The 23,684-nt window shown below is 36.9% G+C and overlaps 1 protein-coding gene across 1 annotated transcript in view; it reads left to right on the forward strand.

The window, feature by feature from the left end:
• MAP3K1 (mitogen-activated protein kinase kinase kinase 1) overlaps nt 1-2,989 on the forward strand; it is a 70,593-nt gene extending 67,604 nt beyond the window's left edge. The window contains exon 20 of the mRNA XM_051990887.1: nt 209-2,989. Coding sequence (XP_051846847.1) covers nt 209-358 — 150 coding nt within the window. The 3' untranslated portion in view covers nt 359-2,989. The remainder of the gene's footprint in view (nt 1-208) is intronic.
• The last annotated feature ends 20,695 nt before the right edge of the window (nt 2,990-23,684 follow it).

The raw sequence follows: 23,684 nt of genomic DNA on the forward strand, positions 1-23,684 counted from the left end.
TCCTTCTATCTCTAAATTCACAATCCTCTTCTGGTTTTCCACTCTTAAATAATCATCCTTTATTGTAGGATCCTTGACAAGTCGTTTAACCTCTGCTTGAATTTGTGTAGCTTTCAAATGTATTGTCATTAAAGAAACCTCTCTCTAGAGATCAGAAGATAGATTTGTGATAATCTTTATGGTATTCTTTTTATTTTTTTTCCTTAAGATCGCTAGTGCAACTACTGCTCCTTCAATACCCTCACATCTATCTCCTGGCTTACGAGATGTGACTCTTCGTTGTTTAGAACTTCAACCTCAGGACAGACCTCCTTCAAGAGAGCTACTGAAGCATCCAGTCTTCCGTACTACCTGGTAGCCAGTTATATAAAATGATTTTAAAGAACTGATATTAAATAGAAGAAAAACTCTTGACAGTGCTTTTGAGCACAACCACGTGAATCATTCTGCTGGCTTTAATCCACCAAACAACAAACTGAGGCCAGTGGAGGACCCTTACCGAAGTATGTGATTGACAAATCAAGATCTTTACCTAAGCTCAGTATGCAAAATTCCACAACTTGTGCAGAAACTGTAAACTGTGCCTTTCAAAGAACTGGCCCTAGGTGAACAGGAAAGCAATTAAGTCTGCATATAACTAGTAGCAGATGCATAATTTTATTTTTTTTTGGAGCACTTTTTCAGCAATATTAGCAGCTGAGGGGCTCAGGTTCTATTTTAATATTGCAATTACTCTTCAATTTCACATTGTGATCATGAGCAGGGGATTCTGCAATTCCGTTCAGGTTTTTGGTTTTTTTGTTGTTTTTTTTGTTTTTGTTTTTGTTTTTTGCTTTGGTCACTGGCTATAAAGAAAATCACTATCTTCTTCTTTTAGACCTGAGTAGGCACTACTTGAGTAGTGTTTGTTGTTTTTTTGTTTTGTTTTGTTTTTGTTGTTGTTGTTTTTTTAAGAAAACAAAAATTTTTTTAAAAGAATTGATGCTTCCATTATGAACCCACATTTGGCCTTCATTTTTTTTAAGTGGGCAATTGTGGATCATTGTGCATTTTTACTGTTGGCCCATTCATTTCTTTTTTTTTTTTTTTTTAAGAGTTATGGTTCCATATTTTCATTTTGTTTTTATTTTTGTTTAACATTCAGGGACAGGTGATCTTTTCAAACCACACAATAATAATAAAACAAAAACTTTAGAATTAAGTATAAAACACATCTCATTAAATATCTTGCTATTGGGTTTTCTTGTTAAATTGGAATATAAAGTGCTACTACCTTCATTGAGTCAATGATTTAGGTTTTGCTAGTGCCGGTTTTATAAAAAGAAAATGGAAAATCAACTTTTTTTTACTTGGCTTATGATCAAGATCCAGGTTTTTTGGTATCTGTTGATCTTTTTCATTTTTAGCAATTTCCTCTGGCAAAGAGTAGAAAATTTCACACCAAATTAAGTCTTACTCTGGGTATAATAAAAATTGATTCACTCTCACCACTGATAATAACATTTTAACTGCTGTTTTCTTTCTGCCATACATCATTTATTCTCAGTTGATCTGGCTAATTGAATGGAAATTATACCTTAGTTTCACCTTTTTCTAAATAAAGGTGTTTTTAAGAAATTTATCTTGGAACTTGAAAAAATGTTCAATTCTAAGAGTGAAGAATATCATTTATACTATTTCCTTGGGTTTTGCACAATTTCCTAATGGTTTTAGAGGCAAGATTTTGAATCTGATGCATGTGATCCTGAAGGAACATGGCAGCTGTTCTTGGGCTTTTATGGATGAGTCTTTTCAATCAAGTACTGATTATTTAATATAATTTTTAATGTAAATTTTAACTCTTCAGAGGCCAGTTGAATTGTCAGAGTGAAACAGAATTGGTTATTCTCAAAGACTCAGGACAAACTAAATAAGCTATATAGTACACTAAAAATGTACAGTACTAATTGGAAGCAAAATAAGTTCCAGGTTTACAGGGATATGTACCATTTTTTAAGAAATTGTGAATGTGTGTTTCTTAGGGAAATTTTACATTCCTTTGTTTTGGAGGATTGGCAATCTTTGAAGAGTTAAAAGGAAAAAACCAACAACAGCAGTACTGAAATGTGAAGTTTGGTAGCTTTGACTGTAATGTACTTGACTTTCTTTTTTTTTTTTTTTTCCTTTATTGAACTACTTAGAATTTTCACAATTCTAATAAGATTGTTTCCAAGTCTCTCATGTGCAAGCTTTAAAGGATGCACTCTTGCCATTTTATATACTGGAAGATCAGTTGTCAGATCAAGGTTTTCTGACAAATGTAAACTGTATAAACTGATGAACCTCAGCTAATCAGTATTACTTTGTAGATCACCATGCCTACCACATTTCAAACTCAAACTGCCTCTAGATGTCAAAATGCATTTTGTTTGAGTTTGTTTGCATTTCCCTCAGCTTGCTGGTAATTGTGGTGTTTGTTTTGTTTGTGTGTGTGTGTGTGTGTGTGTGTGCGCGCGCGCGTGTGCGCATGCGTGAGTGTGTGTGGTGTGTTTGTATGTTTTTAAATGCAGATGTGATGTAATATTCTTATTTTCTTTGGATCAAAGCTGGACTGAAAATTGTATTGTGTAATTATTTTGTGTTCTTAATGTTATTTGGTACTTAAGTTGTAAATAGCGTCTACTGCTGTTTATTCCAGTTTCTACTACCTCAGGTGTCCTATAGATTTTCTTCTACCAAAGTTCACTTTCACAATGAAATTATATTTGCTATGTGACTATGATTCCTAAGACTTCCAGGGCTTAAGGGCTAACTTCTATTAGCACCTTACTGTGCAAGCAAATGTTACAAAAATCTCTGGGTTAAGAATTTGGCTTAAATGTATCCTTTTGTTATTTTAAATATATCAAGATATTTTAATTAAAAGTTTTTACCCCATTGAACCAATTTTATAGTATTTGTACCTATTTTGGTGTTTTGTCTTTATAGTAAATAAAAGTTTTTGAACAAAGGTTACTTGTTTTTAAAATAAGTTTTGTTTTATCTCAATAGTCAATAGTCCTTCTTAAAATATTTCTTATTTAGATATGAGATGGTTATATGCCTTTATTTCCAGGCAGTCTTTTTGCCAGGTGACATAGGTTATATTTATTGCTCCATAATACTTGAAAATTTCTAGTTTTTTCATCAAAAAGATGAATTCTGAAAGTTAATATATCTCAATGGATAGAATTATAGTAAAGCCTTAGAATTACAGATTCTTGAGAATTAGAAGGGAATTCAGAGGTGATTTAAATTAAACTTGGATTTGACTTCAAGATCCCCTGTACATCAACAGAACTAAGTCTCCTAAGGTAATGGTGAAACATTAATGACATCATTTGTAGTCCATCCTTTAAACAAATTTTAAACTCACCAAATTATACAGTTAGCTGATCCATGTCTTTCCATCTTGTCTTTCAGAATAGTTTAATATACATTCTCATTTCCCAAATTCACAGAATTGAGAGAGTCATCTAGTCCACCTGGCAGCCTTGTCATTCTACCCAGTTTTGGGTCACAGATCCAGGGTGGCCTGGGAAAGGGGGTCTCTGGGGAGGGAGCTGGCCTGAACTCCAGGCTGAGGAGCAAGTTCAGAAGAAGCACTGAGACTCAGAACTCAGCAGTATATTGAGTGTCAGTTGTGTCTTCCAAACCAGTCTAAAGCCTGTAGAAAAATTACAAGGGGAGCACCTTCCAGACCAAAGTGAAGTCTGTGTTCCTGAGTCTCAGAGCTTTTCAGCCAACTGCTAGTACCTACGTCCACCAGAGGGCTACTGGACTACAATTGTGACAAGGCTACAAAGCTGTTGCTCAGACCTAAAGCCACGTCAGAGATTAGCAGAAATCAAAGCTTGTTAGGTCCCTGGCCTGAGCTGTCCCTGACACCCTGAAATCACACAATGCTCAAAATCCAAGGACCAATCCAGACTTCAAGGCCACAGGCAGGAAATAGGGTGGTACAATGAGCAAACAAAAATCTCATGATTAAAAGCTATTATGATAGCAGGGAACCCAAGACACAAACCCTGAAAAGAATGGCCCCAAAACATTTACAAGCAAAGAGTCAAACTAAAATAACATGGGTACGAGAAGGGATTTGATGGGTTGGGTAGTAGAGGTAAAAATTGAAAAATGAGAATTATGGAATATAGAATTGGGAAGTGAATTTAATGGCTTGACATAAAAGATTTACAAACCTTGTTCAAGCAACAAGTTTCCTAAAAAACAGAATTTAGCAGACATATGCTAATGACTACATAAAACAAGAAATTAACTACTAAATTCAATATTTTGTTTCCCAATTACTTGTAAAAACAATTTTAACATTTTTTTCAAATTTTGAGCTCCAAATTCTCTCCCTCCTTCCCCTCTTTCCCATTGAGAAGACAAGCATTTTGACATAGGTTTATACTTGTGTAATGGTGCAAAATACATTTTTATATGTCGTTCTGAAAACACACATACCAAGAAAAGATATCTTTGCTCTATATTCCAGTTCTTTTGCTTCTTTCTCAAAATATATTCCACCATTCATCTTAAGTTCTTCAGAATTGTCTTGGATCATTGTCTTAACATCAAGAAATATTAAAAGTTAAAAGGCTGGGAAAATGAGGAGGGCGCTGCAAGACATTTCTCATAGTACAAGCAACTGGCAGGGACAGGTAGATGGCACGATGGATATAGCACCAAGCCTGCTGTCAGGAGAATCTGAGTTCAAATACAGCCTCAGACAGTTAATATGAGTTAGTTACTAGCATACTAGCTGTGTGACCCTGAGCAAGATACTTAACCCCAATTGCCTAAACAAGAAACAAAACACAAAAAGCAACTGACCGAGAAAATTTAAGAATCATTAGACTACCTGAAAGCCATGACTAAAAGCAGCTTGGATATATTTTTAAAAATCACAAAAGTTAATTCCACACATTATAAGAACCAGAGGGCAAAGTGGAAATAGAAAGCAATTTTAAAGTATGTACAATGTTCCACGGACTGTGCTAAGTGTTTTTTATAAATAGATCTTTCTTTTAAGTAATTTTTAATTTTTCAAAATACACACAAAGATAGTTTTCAACATTCATCCTTACAAAACTTTGTTCCAATTTTTTTCCCTCCTTTCCCCATCCCCCTCCCCTAGACAGCAAGTAATCCAACATAGATTAAATGTGCAATTCTTCTAAACATATTTCCACATTTATCATGCTGCACAAGAAAAAACAGATCAAAAGAGAAAAAAAAAAAGAAAAACAACAAAAAAGATGAAAATACTGTGTTGTGGTCCACGCTCAGTTCCCACAATCCTCTCTTTGGGTGCAGATGGCTCTCCATCACAAGATCATTGGAACTGGCCTGAATCACAGTTGAAAAGAGCCACGTCCATTAGAATTGATCATCATATAATCTTGTTGCTGTGTATGATATTCTCTTGGTCCTACTCACTTCATTAAGCATTAGTTCATGTAAGTCTCTCCAGGGTCTTTGAAATCATCCTGTTCATTTCTTATAGAACAATAATAATTACTTTCATATACCATAACTTATTCAGCCATTCCCCAATTGATGGGCATCCACTCGGTTTCCAGTTTCTTGCCACTATCAAAAAGGGCTGCCACAAACATTTTTGCCCATTTGGGTCCCTTTCCCTCCTTTAAGATCTCTTTGCCATATGAGTCCAGTAGAAACACTTCTGGATCAAAGGGTATGCACAATTTGATTGCCCTTTGGGCATAGTTCCAAATTGCTCCCCAGGATGGTTGGATCAATTCACAATTCCACCAACAATGTATTAGTGTCCCAGTTTTCCTACCTCCCCTCCAACATTTATCATCATTTTTTCCTGTCATCTTAGCCAATCTGAAAAATGTATAAGTAGTACCTCAGAGTTGTCTTAATTTGCCTTTCTCTAATCAATAGTGATTTAAAGCATTTTTTCCCATATGACTAGAAATGGCTTTAATTTCTTTGTCTGAAAATCATTCATATCCTTTCACCATTTATCACTTGGAGAATAGCTTGTGTTCTTATAAATTTGAGTCAATTCTCTCTCTATAAGCAGGATCTTATTTGACCCTTAAAACAACGTTAAGAAGTAGGTCTTGTTATCTCCCTTTTACAGTTGAGAATACTTAAGTAAATAAGTTACTTGCCCAGGCTCACATAACCAGTAAGTGCCCAAGGCCAGATTTTAACTTCAGGTCTTTCTGACGCTAGGGCTGGCATTCTAGCCACTGCAGCTTTTTACAGAAATAGAAAGAATCTACTGTTCATCACTTTTAAGAAAGAAAAAACTCCCAGGAACATGAAGGAGAGTGTTTTTGCAAAAGGATTTTTAAATTAAGTTCAGAGTGAAGAAAAATTATTTTTTTCCTCTGAATAATTGGTAAAGATTAGTCATTTCCACTATTTATTAAATTGCTAAATTAATAGATTCATTAAACTATTACGTTTAAATTGACTAGGGACAGCTAAATGATGCTTTGGTCCTAGTGTCCTAGATGTAATGGTCCTAGAGTCAGAAAGACCCGAGTTCAAAATCAGCTTCAAACACTAAGTCACTTGACCCCAATTGCCTCTCCTCCCTCTAGTTAGATTAATTGTATATTTGTAGAAAATAAATTATCCTGTCAATAATGCATGATGTGTTGTTTGCCCTTCATTCTCAAAGAGGACCATGACATCAAGAAGATATCATGACTTGCAAGTGAATTGGATTTAAATGAGACAGAGCTGTGCAAAGTCACCAGCCTCACTCCCTCCTCTGGAGCCATCTGGAAACAATGACAAGATCTAAATCAGGATTACTGGAGATGGCTGGTTGCATGATATACTACTGTCATGAACACTAATAAACTTAGATATAACATTACACAAGTTCACTTTTTAAATCAAAGTAAAATAATAAAGCCCTAATAGAAAAGTGACTAATGAGCACTTCCGTAAGTTTGCAACTTCATACTTAACTGAAAATTTTCTGCTTTATTTTTTCTGGTCTTCCAGATTCATGTTTACTTTCTTTTAAAATTTTCACTTTGAACTTGATTACCAATAAATACTTCAATATGCAAAAAGTAATGAATACTGATGTGCACTTTAAGTGAATATTCAATTTAACAATGTAATACCAAAATTGCCCTGTTTGTGACTCCTGAGCTTTTAGGAATTTTTCCTTGTCTTTTAATATTTTTTTCAGTTTAAAAAAAACTATCACTTTTTTTACATCACTAACTCATTGCTTTTTTTGCAGTAGTTCCCCCACCCCAACTTTGTAACCTATTACTAAATGAAAAATCAACCTATTAGCCATGGCTAAAAATGTTTTTCATTTTACATCTCTATTTCCATCACCTTTCTTGCAAGGGTAGGATAATCAGGACATGTTCTTTATCATCCTTCTTCCCTACAGTCATGATTGTCACTGCATTGGTCCAAGTTCTCTGAAGTCTTTTAAAGTTGTTTTGCTTATTATTGTACTATGAGAAATAATGAGAAGGATACTCTCAGAAAAATTAGACTTATATGAACTTACATGAACTGATGCAAAGTGAAGTGAGCAAAATCAAGAAAACGGTGTTTCAGTAGCAGCAATATTGTATGATGAGTGAATGACTCCGCTATTCTTGGCAGTACAATGATCCAAGACAATTGATATATGATGAAAAATACCATCCATTTCCAGAGAGAATTAATGCAAGTCTGAATGCAGATTGCAGCATATTTTTTAAATAGAGGGGGTCTTTTTTTTTTTACTTTTCATTATATGACTAATATGGAAATATTTTTCATGATTACTTATATATAACTTATATTGCCATCAAAGAGGGTAAAAGAGAGGAGGAAGAAGAGAGAGAATTTTTTAATGTTAAAAATATTTGCATGTAGTTGGAAAAAAATAAAATGTTTTTTAAAAAAAGACTTTTCCTTTATATCATTGTGATCATTGTGTAAATGCTTCTAGTCCTCTTTTACCTCTTCATTGATTCCTACAAGTCTTACTAAGTTTCTCCCAATGCATGCCCCCATTTCTTTACCACAAGACACACAGTTGCTATAAGTATTTTTACCCATATATAAGATTAGTTCCAAAGTAAACTGGAACAAATGACATTTTGGGTAATTTATTTGTTCCTTTGAAGTAGATGCACAAAATAAATAACTCAAGAACAAAAACAGAAAAGAATCGTTACACAAAAGACAAAGAAATACTGGCAGACAGAGGGGAAGATGCAGATTGTCATATTTTTTGCTGGGCAAAAGGAAGCAAATGTGAAAGTCAAACTATCCAATTTAACCATTAAGTTGATAGCTTGTGAACCATTTCCCTTTTAATTGTCTTGGTTGTACATAGATCATCACACAGCATGAACAGGCAATAAAGTGTGCGTATAGGAAGAATTGACTATTGTAGTCAAAACTTGACAAAGCATCAGTATTTATGTGACAACTACATGACAGCATAGAATGTTGGCATCAGGAAGACCTGAGTTTGAATCCTGCCTTGTACTTACAAGCTGTGTAATCCTGGGAAGTCATTTAAGTCTCTCAGCCCTCAGTTTCCTTATCTCTAAAAAGGGCATAATATTAGCATTTCCCTGATGGGTTTTTTGAGGATCAAATGACAAAACATGTAAAACACTCCACAACCCCTAAACTTACATAAATACTATTTATTTTTTTCTATTTGCATTCCATCTTTAGAACACTGCTGGAAGGAGGGGAAGGAGAAGAAATAACTTGCTTAAGACAAAGGCCCTATCTTCAGTGAAACTTAAGAGTTATAGAGGGCAAAGGGGTGAATAAGTGATTATACAAATACATTAGAGACTGCAAAATTGTTACGGAACATTTATTTGAGAAATTTAAAAAAACTAAATTGATATGATAAATACAAAAATAGATATGCCCTAATTCTTGTTAAATAGCCAAGCATACTATCACCACAATCACCAGTCTTATTTTGCATAAATTTTTTAAAAAATTTTAAAAAATTATTTATCTATAAATATGTATTGCTTCGGAGAACTTGGCAACTGACAGGATATAGAAGGTGAAAAGGAGCAAGTATCCAACACTTCTTCAAGATTATGAAGCTGTAACAAACTGTGCGTACTCTTTAATCCAGCAGTGTTTCTACTGGGCTTGTGTCTCAAAGAGAATTTAAAAGAGGGAAAGGGACCCACACGTGCAAAAATGTTTGTGGCAGCCCTGTTTGTAGTGGCAAGAAACTGGAAACTGAGTGGATGCTCATCAGTTAGAGAATGACTGAATAAATTGTGGTATATGAATATTATGGAATATTATTGTTCTGTAAGAAATGATCAGCAGGATGATTTCAGAGAGGTTGGGAAAGATTTACATGAACTGATGCTGAGTGAAATGAGCAGAACCAGGAGGTCATTATACCCAGCAGCAGCAAGATTATATGATCAACTCTGATGGACGTGGCTCTCTTCAACAATGAAATAATTGAGACCAGTTCCAATGATCTTGTGATGGAGAGAACCATCAGAGAGAGGTCTGTGGGAACCGAGTGTGGACCACAACATAGCATTTTTACCTTTTCTGTTGTTTGCTTGCTTTTTGTTTTTCTTTCTCATTTTTTTCCTTTTTGATCTGATTTTTTCTTGTATAGCATGATAATTGTAGAAATATGTATGGAAGAATTTCACATGTTTAATCTAGATTGGAATACTTGCTATCTAGGGGACAGGGTAGGGGAAAGGGAGGAAGAAAAATTTGAACACAAGATTTTTAGAGGGTAAATGTTGAAAATTATTTTTGCATGTATTTTGAAAGTAAAAAGCTATTATTAAAAAAAAAAAAGATTACAGAGCCTGAAAGGTACTAGGCTTTGATTGGTGAGGTTTTGCCTTAGCTCTTCTTGAACCAGATCTTCATGGCTCTTCAAGGCTGTTTCCAAATGGTGCCAATAACAGCCACCTCCCATTACACTTTCAAGTGTCTCTTTTATGTGTTGGAATTAAACTTAGAATTAGACATCAGAACAGAAGCTCTTTGTGGTCAGAAACTGCCTTGCTTAAATTTGTATTTCTTGTACCTAGCATGTTATAGGTACTTATTCAATGTTTTAGCATTCATTACACTGAAAAAAAAATGAAAATGGCACTTGATTTAGATTTTGCCCCTCATCAAGCAAGATGACAAACATCATTTGACCTTAGTTTATTATTATTTTTGTTTTCATTAAATCTAAGGCTATGCTCTGATACAATTTTGAAAAATTTCAACTTCACTTTTAGGCTCACATTCTCTCTTATGTTCCCCTCTTTACCTCAATATAAAAGAAAGAAAAATAAAATCCATTAAAATTATGTGTAGTCAAGCAAAATGAATTCCTAGATTGATCATGTTATATACATATATATGTATATCTGTACACTCATATACATTCAGTCGTATAAATAATTTATATATGAATATACATATACATATATATATTATACCACATATGTATATTATATATGTCAGTCTACAGGAACTGTTTGTAGCATAAGTCCTCTGGAATTCATGGTTTTTCATTGTGTTGATCAGAACTACTAAGTTTTTCAAAGTTATCTTTACAGTATTGTTACAGTGTGAATTGTTCTCCTTGTTCTACTCATTTTACTTTGGCATAGTGTTTTGTTGTTGAGTCATTTCAGTCATTTCCAGCTTGTTATTGAGTCATTTCAGTCATTTCCAAGTCTTCATGACCCCACTTGGGATTTTCTTAGCAGATACTGGAGTGTTTGGCCATTCTTCTTGGTGATACTCAAACCCCAAACCTTTGAGCTCTGAGCATATTCCTCCATTTGGAATACCCACTAATAATAATATTTATAAGAGCTAACATTTTTATTTGTTTATAATATTTATAATATAAAATTCTTTAAGGTCTGCAAAACACTTTACAAATATCATCTAATTTTATCTTCATAAAAATCCTGGGAGAGAAGCCCCTTATTCACAGCCTCCAAGTTCTCTGATCATCATTTTCTCAGGACTCAAGGATTTGACATTGGCTCTATTCTCATGAAAATATGAATAACTTTTTTAGAAGCAGTGTCTGAGGCCAGATAGGAACTCAGGAAGATGAGTCTTCTTGAAACTGTGTGCACTATGGTGCCACCTAGCGGTCAGCTGCAATTTGTCTTGATGAGACTCCCAGGTCCGCCTCTGTTTCTCCCTTGTATGACTTTGAGCAAAGAACTGAATATCTTCCCAGCTCCAATTCTGTCATCCTATGACACACTGAGCTTCATTTCCCCCATGTGTAAAATGACTAAATGGCTTTTAACATCCTTAACCTTTTTATGAAGGGTTAACAAACCCTTTTTTTAATGAATAAAATAAAAAATATACAGGATTACAAAGAAAATCTATCATTGGAATGTATCAATATAGTCTTTTAAAAGACAAAAGTTCATGGACCTTAAAAAATCCTGGCCTAAATCTGTGCTCTAATATGACATATCTATGTTGTCATGATTTTTTTCTTTTTTTCTTTTCTTTTTTTTTTTTTTTTGGTCCTTTTAAAAACAAAGTATCGGCATTTTTAAAACCTTCATATATGGAGAAAAATTAGAAAAACCAATCTTATGATCTATTTTTCCAATAATAATACCAACACTGTATTTGAGAAGTTCATCTTATTTTCATAGAATTCCCTCTGCCTTTTTAAATTTCCCTTGAATGTAACTAGTGTAATAGGATGTGGGGGAGATATTTAATATGTCATGGGGGATCAAAGGTGAGCCAAGAAATATGTTGTCCCACTACTATAAATCACATCAGGCTGTTTATTTAGGCAAAGGAAACACGCAGAAATAGTCATTCCAAGGCCCCAAGCTCTCTGAATTGCAGGATCCACAGTATGCAGCAGCACAGATGTCACTGAGTATTTGCCAATAGGAGACACACAGACATAGTTTGGGGCTGTCCGCCCTGGCTCAAGCAGCAAAAGCAAAACAAGCTTGTGCAGTTGTAGAGACCTGTGACTTCATTGTTCTAGGGAACTCCAAGTACTGGACCCCCCTCCACTGACACTTTTTTGTGATGTATAATTTCATTGAGCTGTCTGGGTCGCTGAGAGTTTAAGCTGTTTAGCATCAGAAGTCCCCGAAGTCTCCCTATCCTTATTCTGTGCTGCTTTTATCTGTAATGCTTACCCTGAGGCGCCTGGCCGGTGGCCATAGCCCAGCCTGGAGGCTATCAGAATCTCCCAGCGCCTTATGGTAGCCTTGCCTTATCAACCACCCGCAGAATCCCAGCAGCTTTCTTTCCTGAGAAAACACAATTTATTTTTTATTTATTTTGCTGAGGCAGTTGGGGTTAAGTGACTTGCCCAAGGTCACACAGCTAGGAAGTGTTAAGTGTCTGAGGCCAGATTTGAACTCAGGTCCTCCTGACTTCAGGGCCGGGGCTCTGTCCCCTGTACCACCTGGCTGCCCCTGAAACCACAAGCTTATACCAATACTTAGCACAGTGCCTGGCCATAGCAGGTGCATCCCACCTAGGAATGGTCCACATTTAGTAGGAAAAGCCCTTCATGACCACATTGCACTCTTCACCCCCTTTACTCGGTGTCCCTTGACCCTCTTGGCCAGGAATATGTGCTGAATAAAGTCAAGGACCTGCTATAACCATTCCCTCTGGTTTGTCAGCTCCCCGACAGGAATTGCTCTCACCCCTACCCAGTTCTCCCCAGCATCAGGAAATGTCCCAGCCGTGAGACTGAGAAGTGACTCTCTCCCCGAGCTCCTCCTGCTCCCTGCAAGGGCTGCGGACGAGTCTGGTGCCCAAAGTGGAGGGAGCCCCTTCTTGCCCTGACCCTCCACTAGCCCCGGCACATAAGTAGCTGTCCAGAGACCTGCCTACCCTCCAGTACTCCAGATGCCCTCAGCCCCTCCACCTTTGCCAGGGCTGGTCTAATCTGCCTGCAGCTGCACCCATCTCCCGCAATTCCTTTTAGGAGTCACAGAGACCAAGGTCTGGGAGAATAACCCCATATTCCCAAGGGACAGATTTTCCATTTCTCTATCACCAGCACCTAACAGAGTGTCTGGCACAGAGCAGACATTCAATAAATGGGTATTGACTGAGTGACATCCAGACTGGGACTAGGGGGCTGACTCTAAATCTCATGTCCTCCATTTCCCCTTCCCCCAACCTCAATGGCAGAAGTAGCAGGAGCAGAACCCTATTATTTTCTATCACAAACTTCAGAACTCTATGGATCCATTTATAGAACCACAGAGTAGCCCAGTAACACAAGGCTTAGCTTACCATGGCAAGAGAACCAAATGCCCTAGCATTCTAGGGAGAAGTCACTTAACCCAGATTGCCTCAAAAGGGGACAATATCTTTGGCAAAGGGATGGACACATGGCTTAGCCTCCATCCCTGTCTTCCCTACAAATAGGTATGTATGTTTGTTCCGTTCCTCAATCTATTTCAAAGAATTGATGGGGAACAAATGACTTCCACTATCCCTTTTGAATTTTGTCTTCTTTTTGAGCGGCATATCTGGAAAAAAAGTTGTTGATTTGCTCTGGGGAAAAGTGACAGTGAACTTGTGTTTCAATATAATTGCTTTAGTTATAATTCTATGCATTTTTATTCATTTTATTCATTTAAAAACACTACCCTACACTAATCTAAAACAATCCATAGATTTTCCCACATGGCCAAAAGTGTTCATCTCTATCTCTCCCTCGATGTTTCACTCTGTCTCTGTTTCTCTGCCTCTGTTTCTCTCTTTGTCTTTCTCTGTCTCTGTCTTTTTGTTTCTCTCTCTCTCTCTCTCTCTCTCTCTGTGTGTGTATGTGTGTGTGTGTGTGTGTGTGTGTGTGTGTGTGAGAGAGAGAGAGAGAGAGAGAGAGAGAGAGAGAGAGAGAGAGAGAGAGAGAGAGAAAGAGAGAGAGAGAGACAGACAAAGTAGAAATTATCCACAGGAGAATGGTTAAACAAATTGTGGTACTTAATGAGACAATGAATATGATGGGTACAGAGAAATATGGGAAGACATGAACTGATGCAGAGTAAAATAAACAAAAGGACAGCAATATACACAAGAAATAAAAAAATGTAAATGGAAGACAATCAAAAAACAGCTGAATCTATCTAATTATAATGATCTAGCTGGGTTCTGGATAAGAGGTGAGAAGATTCATTTTCCTTCCTTCATTTAAGAATTGGAGGATTAAGGCTATGTAATACTACATATACTGTTAGACTCAGTTTTTGTATTAGTTTTGAAAAACTGATTTTTTTCTCTTTCTTTCTTTCTTTCTTTCTTTCTTTCTTTCTTTCTTTCTTTCTTTCTTTCTTTCTTTCTTTCTTTTTTTTGGCTGAGGCAACTGGGGTCACACAGTCAGGAAGTGTTAAGTGTCTGAGACCAGACTTGCACTCAAGTCCTCCTGATTTTTTTCTCTTTTTAATTCTTTCGTTGAAAGGTCTGGATAAGGGAGGGAAACATTTGGACATGAAGATTGTATAAAAGCAAAAGATATTAATAAAACTAAAGAAGAAAAGAGACGACTTGATAGAGTTCATGGATGTTTTGTTTTAAAGAAACATAATCTGGCTGGATTAAAGACAGAATATAAAATTTTTGCATAAATTTTATAGCTTCACTCATCTAGCTTGTCATTCCAACAATGACAGAACTGACAAGTGACTTAATAATTTAAGGATGGACTCAATATTTCTTGAAGTAGATTGTGCTTCTTATAAATGTCCTCTAAATCAATGCTAGCTCTAGCCTTCTAGCAAAATCTGATTTTATTTTCAATCTTTCAATCCACAAGGAATTATTAAAAACGTTTATATTTCAGGTACTTGTTGGGGTTACAAAACAAAAAAGAAACATTACTTCATTTCAAATTTACATTATTAAGGGAAATAACACGTATGCATTCACACAGAGAGATATAGATATGGAGTTCAATCAGAATATATGCCACATTTTTAAAATTATATTTTATTTTTTTAATTAGCAAGAATATATATGTGTGTGTGTGTGTGTGCATGTATATACATATATATATATTCCATTTCTGCAGCAGCCTTTACCTCTATTAGAGGGTAGATAGCAAGGTTCATCACGAGTCCTCTGGCATCATGTGATGCTGGTGATTACGTTGGACAGAATTATAATTCTTTCAAGTTGCTCGTCTTTACTGTTTTGTTGTCACGATATAAATTATTCTCTTGGTTCTACTCACTTTGATAAGTTGCATTTTCAAGAAAAAACTAAGAATTCTCCAGTGGATATAATTAAACAATATATGATATTTCAGGTGTTCCACAGAGGAAATTTCCATCCGGGGAGCTTTCTGTTTGGGAGCAGTCCAGGCAGCTTCTCTCTCTCGGCTCTTTCCTCACACAGTGCCACCTGGCAGTGATATTTGACAAAGAGCAATGTTGAAGAGATGCAATAATTAAAAATGGCTGGAACTCCGTAATTTTTAAAAATTCCTGCAGCCCTGTTTCTTCTCTTCTCCCTCCTTCCCCCACAGTAGATAGCATTTACTAAAAACAAAACAAATGGAAAAGTAAACAACCTAAAATCAAGTGTTTCTGAGCCCATTCTCCAAATGATTGCTTCTTTCCTATTTTCTAGGAGAGAAGTGCTATTTTTTGGCTGTTGCAGCTTTACCACAACATATCTCTCCACAACAACATTACAGGTCCCACGGGGTCCCCTCAAGACAAAGAGTATTGATTTCCCCAACCTATTATCTTGTCCACTACCTCCTGCTCAGCCTGATGCTTTGGCTCAACGCCTTTCTATAAGTCTCTATTTCAAGCCATTCTTTTAGTGGCTGTTATGTAATTTAGGGAAATGCCCAGGAGATGGCAGCAGAGTAAATAATTTCCACAAAGAAATATTAGTACGTAAAATCTCAGGAAATTGCTAGATCAAAAATTTAGAACCATTAGAATTAAAGATTATCTACATTCCAAACCCTACTCCCACCCCCAATTTTTTCTTTTCTTTTCTTTTCTTTTCTTTTTTTTTTTAACAGATAGAGAAACGGACCCAGAGAGACTTAATGACATCTAAGATGACAAGGGTAGTGGGTAATAGAATTTGGTCAAACCCAAATCTCCTAACTCCAAATAAAATCAATTCATCAACAAGTATTGACTAAGCATTTACTATGTATCAGGTACTGTACTGGGATTAAAAAAAAACAAGAAACATTTCCTTTTCTTAAGGAGTTTACATTCTATCAGGGGAGACAAAGTACATATGTAAGTAAAAATATAAGGTAGTGATATTTTTTTTAAAATATGGGTAGCAGGGCGGGGCACCAGCTATTAAGGGAATGGGAGGGTGTAACTAGGAAGAGAATTTTTAAAGAAGGTGATATATGACATTTCTTGAAGGACAAGAGGGATTCCACTGGATGTAGGAGTACGCATTCCAGGCATGAAGAATAACCAGTTCAAAAGCATGAGGACAGAAGAGGGAGTATCGTGTGTGAGAAACAGAGAGAAGGCCGGTTTGGCTGGAAAGAGAAGTCCAGGAAGGGTAAAAATGTATAAAAAACTTGGAAAGATAAGTTGGAATCAGGTCGTGAAGGGCTTGGAAAAACAAATAGAGGAGTTTATTTTATTTTTTTGTTACTTGTGATCATCAGACTAGAATTTAAGGAGATCATTTTGGTAAATGTATCAGAGGAAACACTAGAATTCAGAGAGTCTGGAGGTGACAATTAAAATTGTAGTGTCCTACTTTCTAGAGTCTCCATGTTGGGGTTACAAAATGTACTGTGTTTTCTAGAGCCCCCACACCAGGGTGTTGTGTGTTTTCTAGAGCCCCCAAGTTGGGGTGAAAAATGTATCGCGCTTTTTAGAACCCTCGCGCTCTAGACCAGGAGTCTTGCCTTATCACTCCTTCACTTAGACACTATATTTTAATCACCTCACCGGGGGCTCTAGAAAGCACAGTATGTTTTGTCACCCCAACTTGGGGGCTCTAGAAAGCAGGACACTACCCTTGGCACCCAACATGGGGCTCTAGGTGAGGTCCTACACACATTAGCTCGACTAGCGCGATCCGCCGACTTCGGGCGGAGAAGTCGGGAATAGCGAAATAAAAATATGCAAGCGGGAAGGATCGGTAAGGGCTAATGTAGTCACTTTTCGTTTTTCTGCCAAAATGGGGCAAATACTAAGAAAAGAACTATCCTCCCGAGGGAAGTATGAAGCTTGATTAGTTAGGTTAACAGAGAAGCAAGGTTTGTTGGTAACTCAGAAGCGGATCACCGGGTTCTCGATGCTCTGGAGCGCGCAAGCCTCCGCCGGCTTTGTAAGAAGGAGAGTTTGGAGCCAGAGATGTGAAAGTTAGTGGGAGAACAACTAACTGAATACAATGGATTAAGGAATCCCACAAGTTTTAAAAAGAGGAAAGATTTTAACTAGGGCAGCTAGACAAGGAAGGATCCGGAGAAAAACAGAGAGTTGGTGCGGGTAGCCGCAGAAGGGTACAGCACGCGGGTAGCCGCAGAAGGTACAGCACGCGGGTAGCCGCGGAGGGTACAGCACGCGGGTAGCCGCGGAAGGTACAACACGGGGGTAGCCACGGAAGGTACAACACGGGGGTAGCCGCGGAGGGTACAGCAGGCGGGTAGCCGCGGAGGGTACAGCACGGAGGTAGCCGCGGAGGGTACAGCACGCGGGTAGCCGCGGAGGGTACAACACCGGGTAGCCGCGGAAGGTACAATACACGGGACTCCACATTTTAACCATGTGTTAAATGTGTTTCAGGAGTCGCGCCTCATCACTCCTCCACTAAGACGGTATATTTTAACGCCGCTGGCATGGGGGCTCTAGAAAGCATAGTACGTTTTGTCACCTCAACTTGGGGACTCGAGAAAGCAGGACACAACACAAAACGATTCAGGGCTATAAGAACTGTGACAGATCTTTAAGACCAACTGCCTTATTTTATTTTATTTTCTAGGTTATACAATTAGAAACATTTTTTACATATTTCCATATGAGTCATGTTGGGAAAGAAAAATCAGAACAAAAGGGGAAAATCATGAGAAAGGAAAAAAAAGAAGGAAAAAAAGGTAAAACCCATATGCTTCAATCCAAATTCAGTCTCCATAGTTGTCTCTCTGTATGCAGTTGCTATTTTCCATCCAAAGTTTATTGGAATTGCCTTGAATCACTGAATTGTTTAGAAGAGCAAAGTCTATCATATTTGATCCGCATACAAATCTTTCTAATTCTGTGTGCAATGTTTTCCTTTTTCCTGCTTGCTTTACTCAGCACCAGTTCATGTAAGTCTTTCCAGGCTTCTCCAAAATCATCCTTCTGATCCTTTCTTATAGAACAATAATATTCCGTCATATTCATATGCCACAATTTATTCATCCATTCCTCAACTGATGGGCATCCGCTCAGTTTCCAGTTTCTTGCCACTAAAAAAAGGACTGCCACAAATATTTTTGCACATGTGGGTCCCTTTCCTTCCTTTAAGATATTTTTGGGAAACAGACCCGGTGGTAAGACAATTTTATGACCCTCAGGGTATACCAATAATTTCCTTATTTTACAGACAAGGAAAGTTAGAACCAATGAAATAAAATAACATGGGCAAAGTCTCATACTTATAGCAAAGTAGAACTAGGATTTTAAAGCAATACCAAAGCCATCATTTTTTTTCTAGTTTGTAGTTCTGATTCTTTTTTTTTTCCCTATTAGATGATAAATTACTTAGATCATAAGATCATAGATTAGAAGGGACAGAAAGGGACTATAGAAGTCCAATTCTATCGCTCTACAAATGATTCACTAGCCTAGATCACCTAGATCTTTTTTTTTTTTTTTGATGATTTACATTCTTTTTTTTTTATTTAATAATAACTTTGTATTGACAGAATCCATGCCAGGGTAATTTTTTACAACATTATCCCTTGCACTCGCTTATGTTTTGTTTTTTCCCCTCGCTCCCTCCACCACCCCCCCCCCCAAGATGGCAAGCAGTCCGATATATGTTAAATATGTTGCAGTATATCCTAGATACAATTCATATTTGCAGAACCGAACAGTTCTCCTGTTGCACAGGGAGAATTGGATTCAGAAGGTAAAAATAACTCGGGAAGAAAATCAAAAATGCAAATAGTTCACATTCGTTTCCCAGTGTTCCTTCTTTGGGTGTAGCTGTTTCTGTCCATCATTTATCCATTGAAACTCAGTTAGGTCTCTTTGTCATAGAAATCCACTTCCATCAGAATACATCCTCATACAATATCGTTGTCGAATGGGCTACCTGATTTTGATCTCAACTGATCCCATGATTGGAGTAGATCCAAACCAATGTCTCCCTTGCTTCACTTGGAGCCCAACCTTACTGTTCTAACTAGATACTAACCCTTTCTACCTGTCTCCGGTACCCTTTGCTATGGAACTTTTGGTTGTTATGCAAAACAACTTACATGACAGCTTCTTGGGGTTGTGCTTCCCATGAGACTCTCTCCTTGTTGAAATGTATGTAACGCTGCCCTTCTCTACCTTTATCGGGCATTCCTTCGTTCCTCTGCTATGCTGTAGCCCCAGATTGTAATTTCCTAGCATCAGTTAAAAGATCCTGATTTCTGCTGTTTTTGCCAATTTTTATTTCAGGTTGGCAGGGAGTTTGTGCAAATAAGCTCCCTACTCCCTAAAAATCTTGTCAGTAGACACCCACACAGCTATCACAAAGTACAGCTTTGAAAGTCTGGATATTGGTATATCTCTGCTTTTATAAACAAGCGATTTCAGGCTGTTAGTCATCACAAATTAACGGGGCAAATTTTAGCCTAGCAAGTTTTTTAATGACCTTGGGGAATTTACTCATATGGACTTAATTCCACTGCAGATCACAGTCTCATGCTACTGTCTTGCTTCTCCAGAACTTGTTACTTTAATTTCTTTGGACTTGAGATCCCTTATACCTCCGAATCTGATTCTGTGATCTTCATCCTTAGTAAGATGAGAGGGAAATAAATTTCTCCCACCTTCTTTGTCTCCTGTTCTAGCTTGATTTCTGTTTTGGCTCAATAATTAGTCATTTCAACAAGGGATTATCCTATACCAGTGACTATTTGCCCTTTTGTCCTGTTGGTCTCACTCTATCAATTCTCAATCTTTGATTCATCCCTATCTTCTGCTTTTTTTCCCGTTACTCTTATGCTACAAAGAACTTCGGAAGACATCACAAAACACGGCTGACTAAATTAGATATGGATTTATGTTACTTAAAGTCTACTGAAGACAGAAAGGTAATGCAAGTGGATAAAATGCCAGATAGGGCATATGAAGACTCTGTAATTGGGTTCAGACTCGAATAAGGCAGGTTGTTCATCTAGGTTAGGTTCTCACTGGACTCTCCTAATTCTGCTACCAGCTCCAATGGACTTTAGATGCCAAACATTTACTCTATGCATTCCATTTTGTGTCAGGAAGATTTGAATTAAAATCTGGCCTCAGATACTCACTAGCTGTGTAATCCTGAACAAGTCACTTTAATCGCTGCTTTAGTTTCCGCAACTGTTTTATGTTTGATGCTATAGTTAATGCTTTTATATTTGAAGCCATGGTTAATTGTAGATAATAGTTTATTGAAAGGGTGAAAATGTGGACAGGCCTTTGCTCTAGGAGAATCACTGTGGGGAATGAATTAAAGTATTAATATTTTTATAGTGCTTGCGCCTGGTGTTTAGTAGGAGGTTAACAAATGCTTATTCTTTTCTCCCCAAAGACTATTTTATATTTAATGCTATAGTTAATACTTTTATATTGGAAACCGTGGTTAATTGTAGATAATGCTTTATTGAATAGGGTGAAAATGTGGACAAGCTTTTGCTCTAGGAGAATCACTGTGGGGAATGAATTAAAGTATTAAGAAATTATTTAGAATAGAAATTATTAACCTATGGTCTATAATTTTTTTTAAATTTTGCTAACTGTGCTTCATTATAATTGGTTTTGGAACCCTTAAAAACAAAATTCTGAAAGCGGTCCATAGTTTTCACCTGCCAAAAAAAGTATGGCACCTATCCAGTAGAGGTAATGAGAGGTGGCCAGTAGCTATGGAGCTGTGTATAATACAAGAGATGAGGTGAAGCTAGAAATGACCACATATAACAAAAGAGTGAACACATGGGGTGACAGTGAGGAGTTAAGAATAACACCCATATGAAGGAGTCTGAGTAACTGGGACAATAGCGGCAACCCTCCATAATACACAATAGGAAGTCTTGGAAATAGGGAGGTTTAGGAAGCTTTAAATGTCGGACAGTATTTTACATTATTATTTATTTTATTCTAGAAGCAACCAGCCATCAGTCAATAAACATTTATTTAGAATCTACTAAGTGCCAAGTACTGAGCTAAGCTCTGGGGATACAGACAATCCCTGCCTCACAAAATACTGTTTGGTTCTGCAAACATATATTGTATCTAGGATATACTGCAACATATCCATCTAGGATCCATCTGCTTGCCATCTAGGGGAGGGGGTGGAGGGAGGGAGGGGAAAAAAAATCGGAAAAGAAACGAGTGCAAGGGATAATGTTGTTAATATAAAGTAATCATTAAATAAAAAATAAAAATTAAAAAGAAATAAAAAAAATAAAGAAAAAAAAAAAAGAAAAAAAAAGAAACTGAAAAGGGGACCCAGAGAGGAGTCGAAGAGAGAATACTAGCTCAAAGGGATAAGGACATGATGAAGTCTTGCAACTGGATGGGAAATGATGAGATGTCTGCCCTGGGTCTCCTCAAAATGAGGATCTTGAAGGAGTTCTCCTAGGCTCACTTTCTTCCATTTCCTTTCAGAGGAGCCCGAGGGACAGAAGGTACTGAACACATGTGAATTTCAGAGGCCATTCGATCTTGCAGGAAGATGAATTTCTAGAGACAATGAAGCCTCCAGGTGGGAAGTGGAGATGGATAGTAGAATGCTGTTGAAAGGTCTTTAAGTGGGATTGAAAGTCAGGTTTGTACCTTAGGAATATCAATTTAATTGCAGGACTTGGTCAAGTCATGACCCTTATAACTGGAGCCCACTTCCTTCTCAACTCAGTTTTTCAGAATTCTTATCTTCTTTAAAGACTCAGCTCAGTTACCATCTTCCCATCAAATTCCTTCCTCACTATTCCTTCATCCACCAATTAAGTTAGTGCTCATTCCATCACTTTCCATTTATATATGCCTGTATATGCCATAACTCCTTAGTGGAATGTAAGTTTCTTGCAGTTGGGGACTTATTTTCATTTTTGTAATGGTAACTCACAGTACCTAGGACAATTCCTCCAATAGAATAGGTACTTAATTATTGAACTTACTTATGGTTAAAATGAAGGACTTCAAGTTTATCAATATACGAAATGAAATTCTTACAACTTCTTTTATGGGAGTGAGGGAGATTCAGGTCTAGGGAGAGAGGATTGAAGAAAAGGATAATAAATCAAATTAAGGAAATTAAGATCAGCTTAGATAGTTTCAGATTTTTTTTTTTAGTTTTCGTTTTAGATTTATTAACGCTATTTATTTATAAAACATATACATGGATAATTTTTCTTTTTTTATATTTTCGTTTATTTTATAATAACTTTATATTGACAGAATCCATGCCAGGGTAATTTTTTTTTTTACATTATCCCTTGCACTCGCTTCTGTTCCGATTTTTCCCCTCCCTCCACCTCCTCCCCTAGATGGCAAGCAGGCCTATATATGTTAGATATGTTGCAGTATATCCTAGATACAATATATGTTTGCAGAACCGAACAATTCTCTTGTTGCACAGGGAGAATTGGATTCAGAAGGTAAAAATAACCCGGGAAGAAAAACAAAAATGCAAATAGTTTACATTCGTTTCCCAGTGTTCTTTCTTTGGGTGTAGCTGCTTCTGTCCATCATTTATCAATTGAAACTCAGGTCTCTTTGTCAAAGAAATCCACTTCCATCAGAATACATCCTCATACAATATCGTTGTTGAAGTGTATAATGATCGCCTGGTTCTGCTCATTTCACTTAGCATTAGTTCATGTAAGTCTCTCCAAGCCTCTCTGTATTCATCCTGCTGGTCATTTCTTACAGAACAATAATATTCCTACATGGACAATTTTTCAACAGAGACTCTTGTAAAGCCTTCTGTTCCAAATTATCTCCTTCCCCCCTATACCCTCCCCTAGATGGCAGGTAGTTCAATACATGTTAAATGTGTTACAATATATATTAAATCCACTATATGTATACATAGTTATACATTCATCTTGCTGCATAAGAAAAGTCAGATCAAGAAGGAAAAAAAAAACCTGAGGAAGAAAACAAAATGCAAGCAAACGGCAGAAAGAGTGAAAATGCTATGTTGTGGTCCACACTTAGTTCTCACAGTCCTCTCTCTGGGTGTAGATGAGTTTCTTCATCACTGAACAACTGGAACTGGTTTGAATTATTTCATTGTTGAAGAGCGCCCATCCTTCGGAATTGATCATCATATAGTCTTGTTGCCGTGTTATCTCCTGGTTCTGCTCATTTCACTTTGCATTAGTTCCTGTAAGTCTCTCCAGGCCTTTCTGAAATCATCTCGTTGGTTGTTTCTTACAGAACAATAATATTCCATAACATCCATCTACCACAAGTTATTCAGCCATTCTTCAATTGATG

Source organism: Antechinus flavipes, chromosome 1, assembly GCF_016432865.1.
Source record: "Antechinus flavipes isolate AdamAnt ecotype Samford, QLD, Australia chromosome 1, AdamAnt_v2, whole genome shotgun sequence".
NCBI classification, from domain to species: domain Eukaryota; kingdom Metazoa; phylum Chordata; class Mammalia; order Dasyuromorphia; family Dasyuridae; genus Antechinus; species Antechinus flavipes.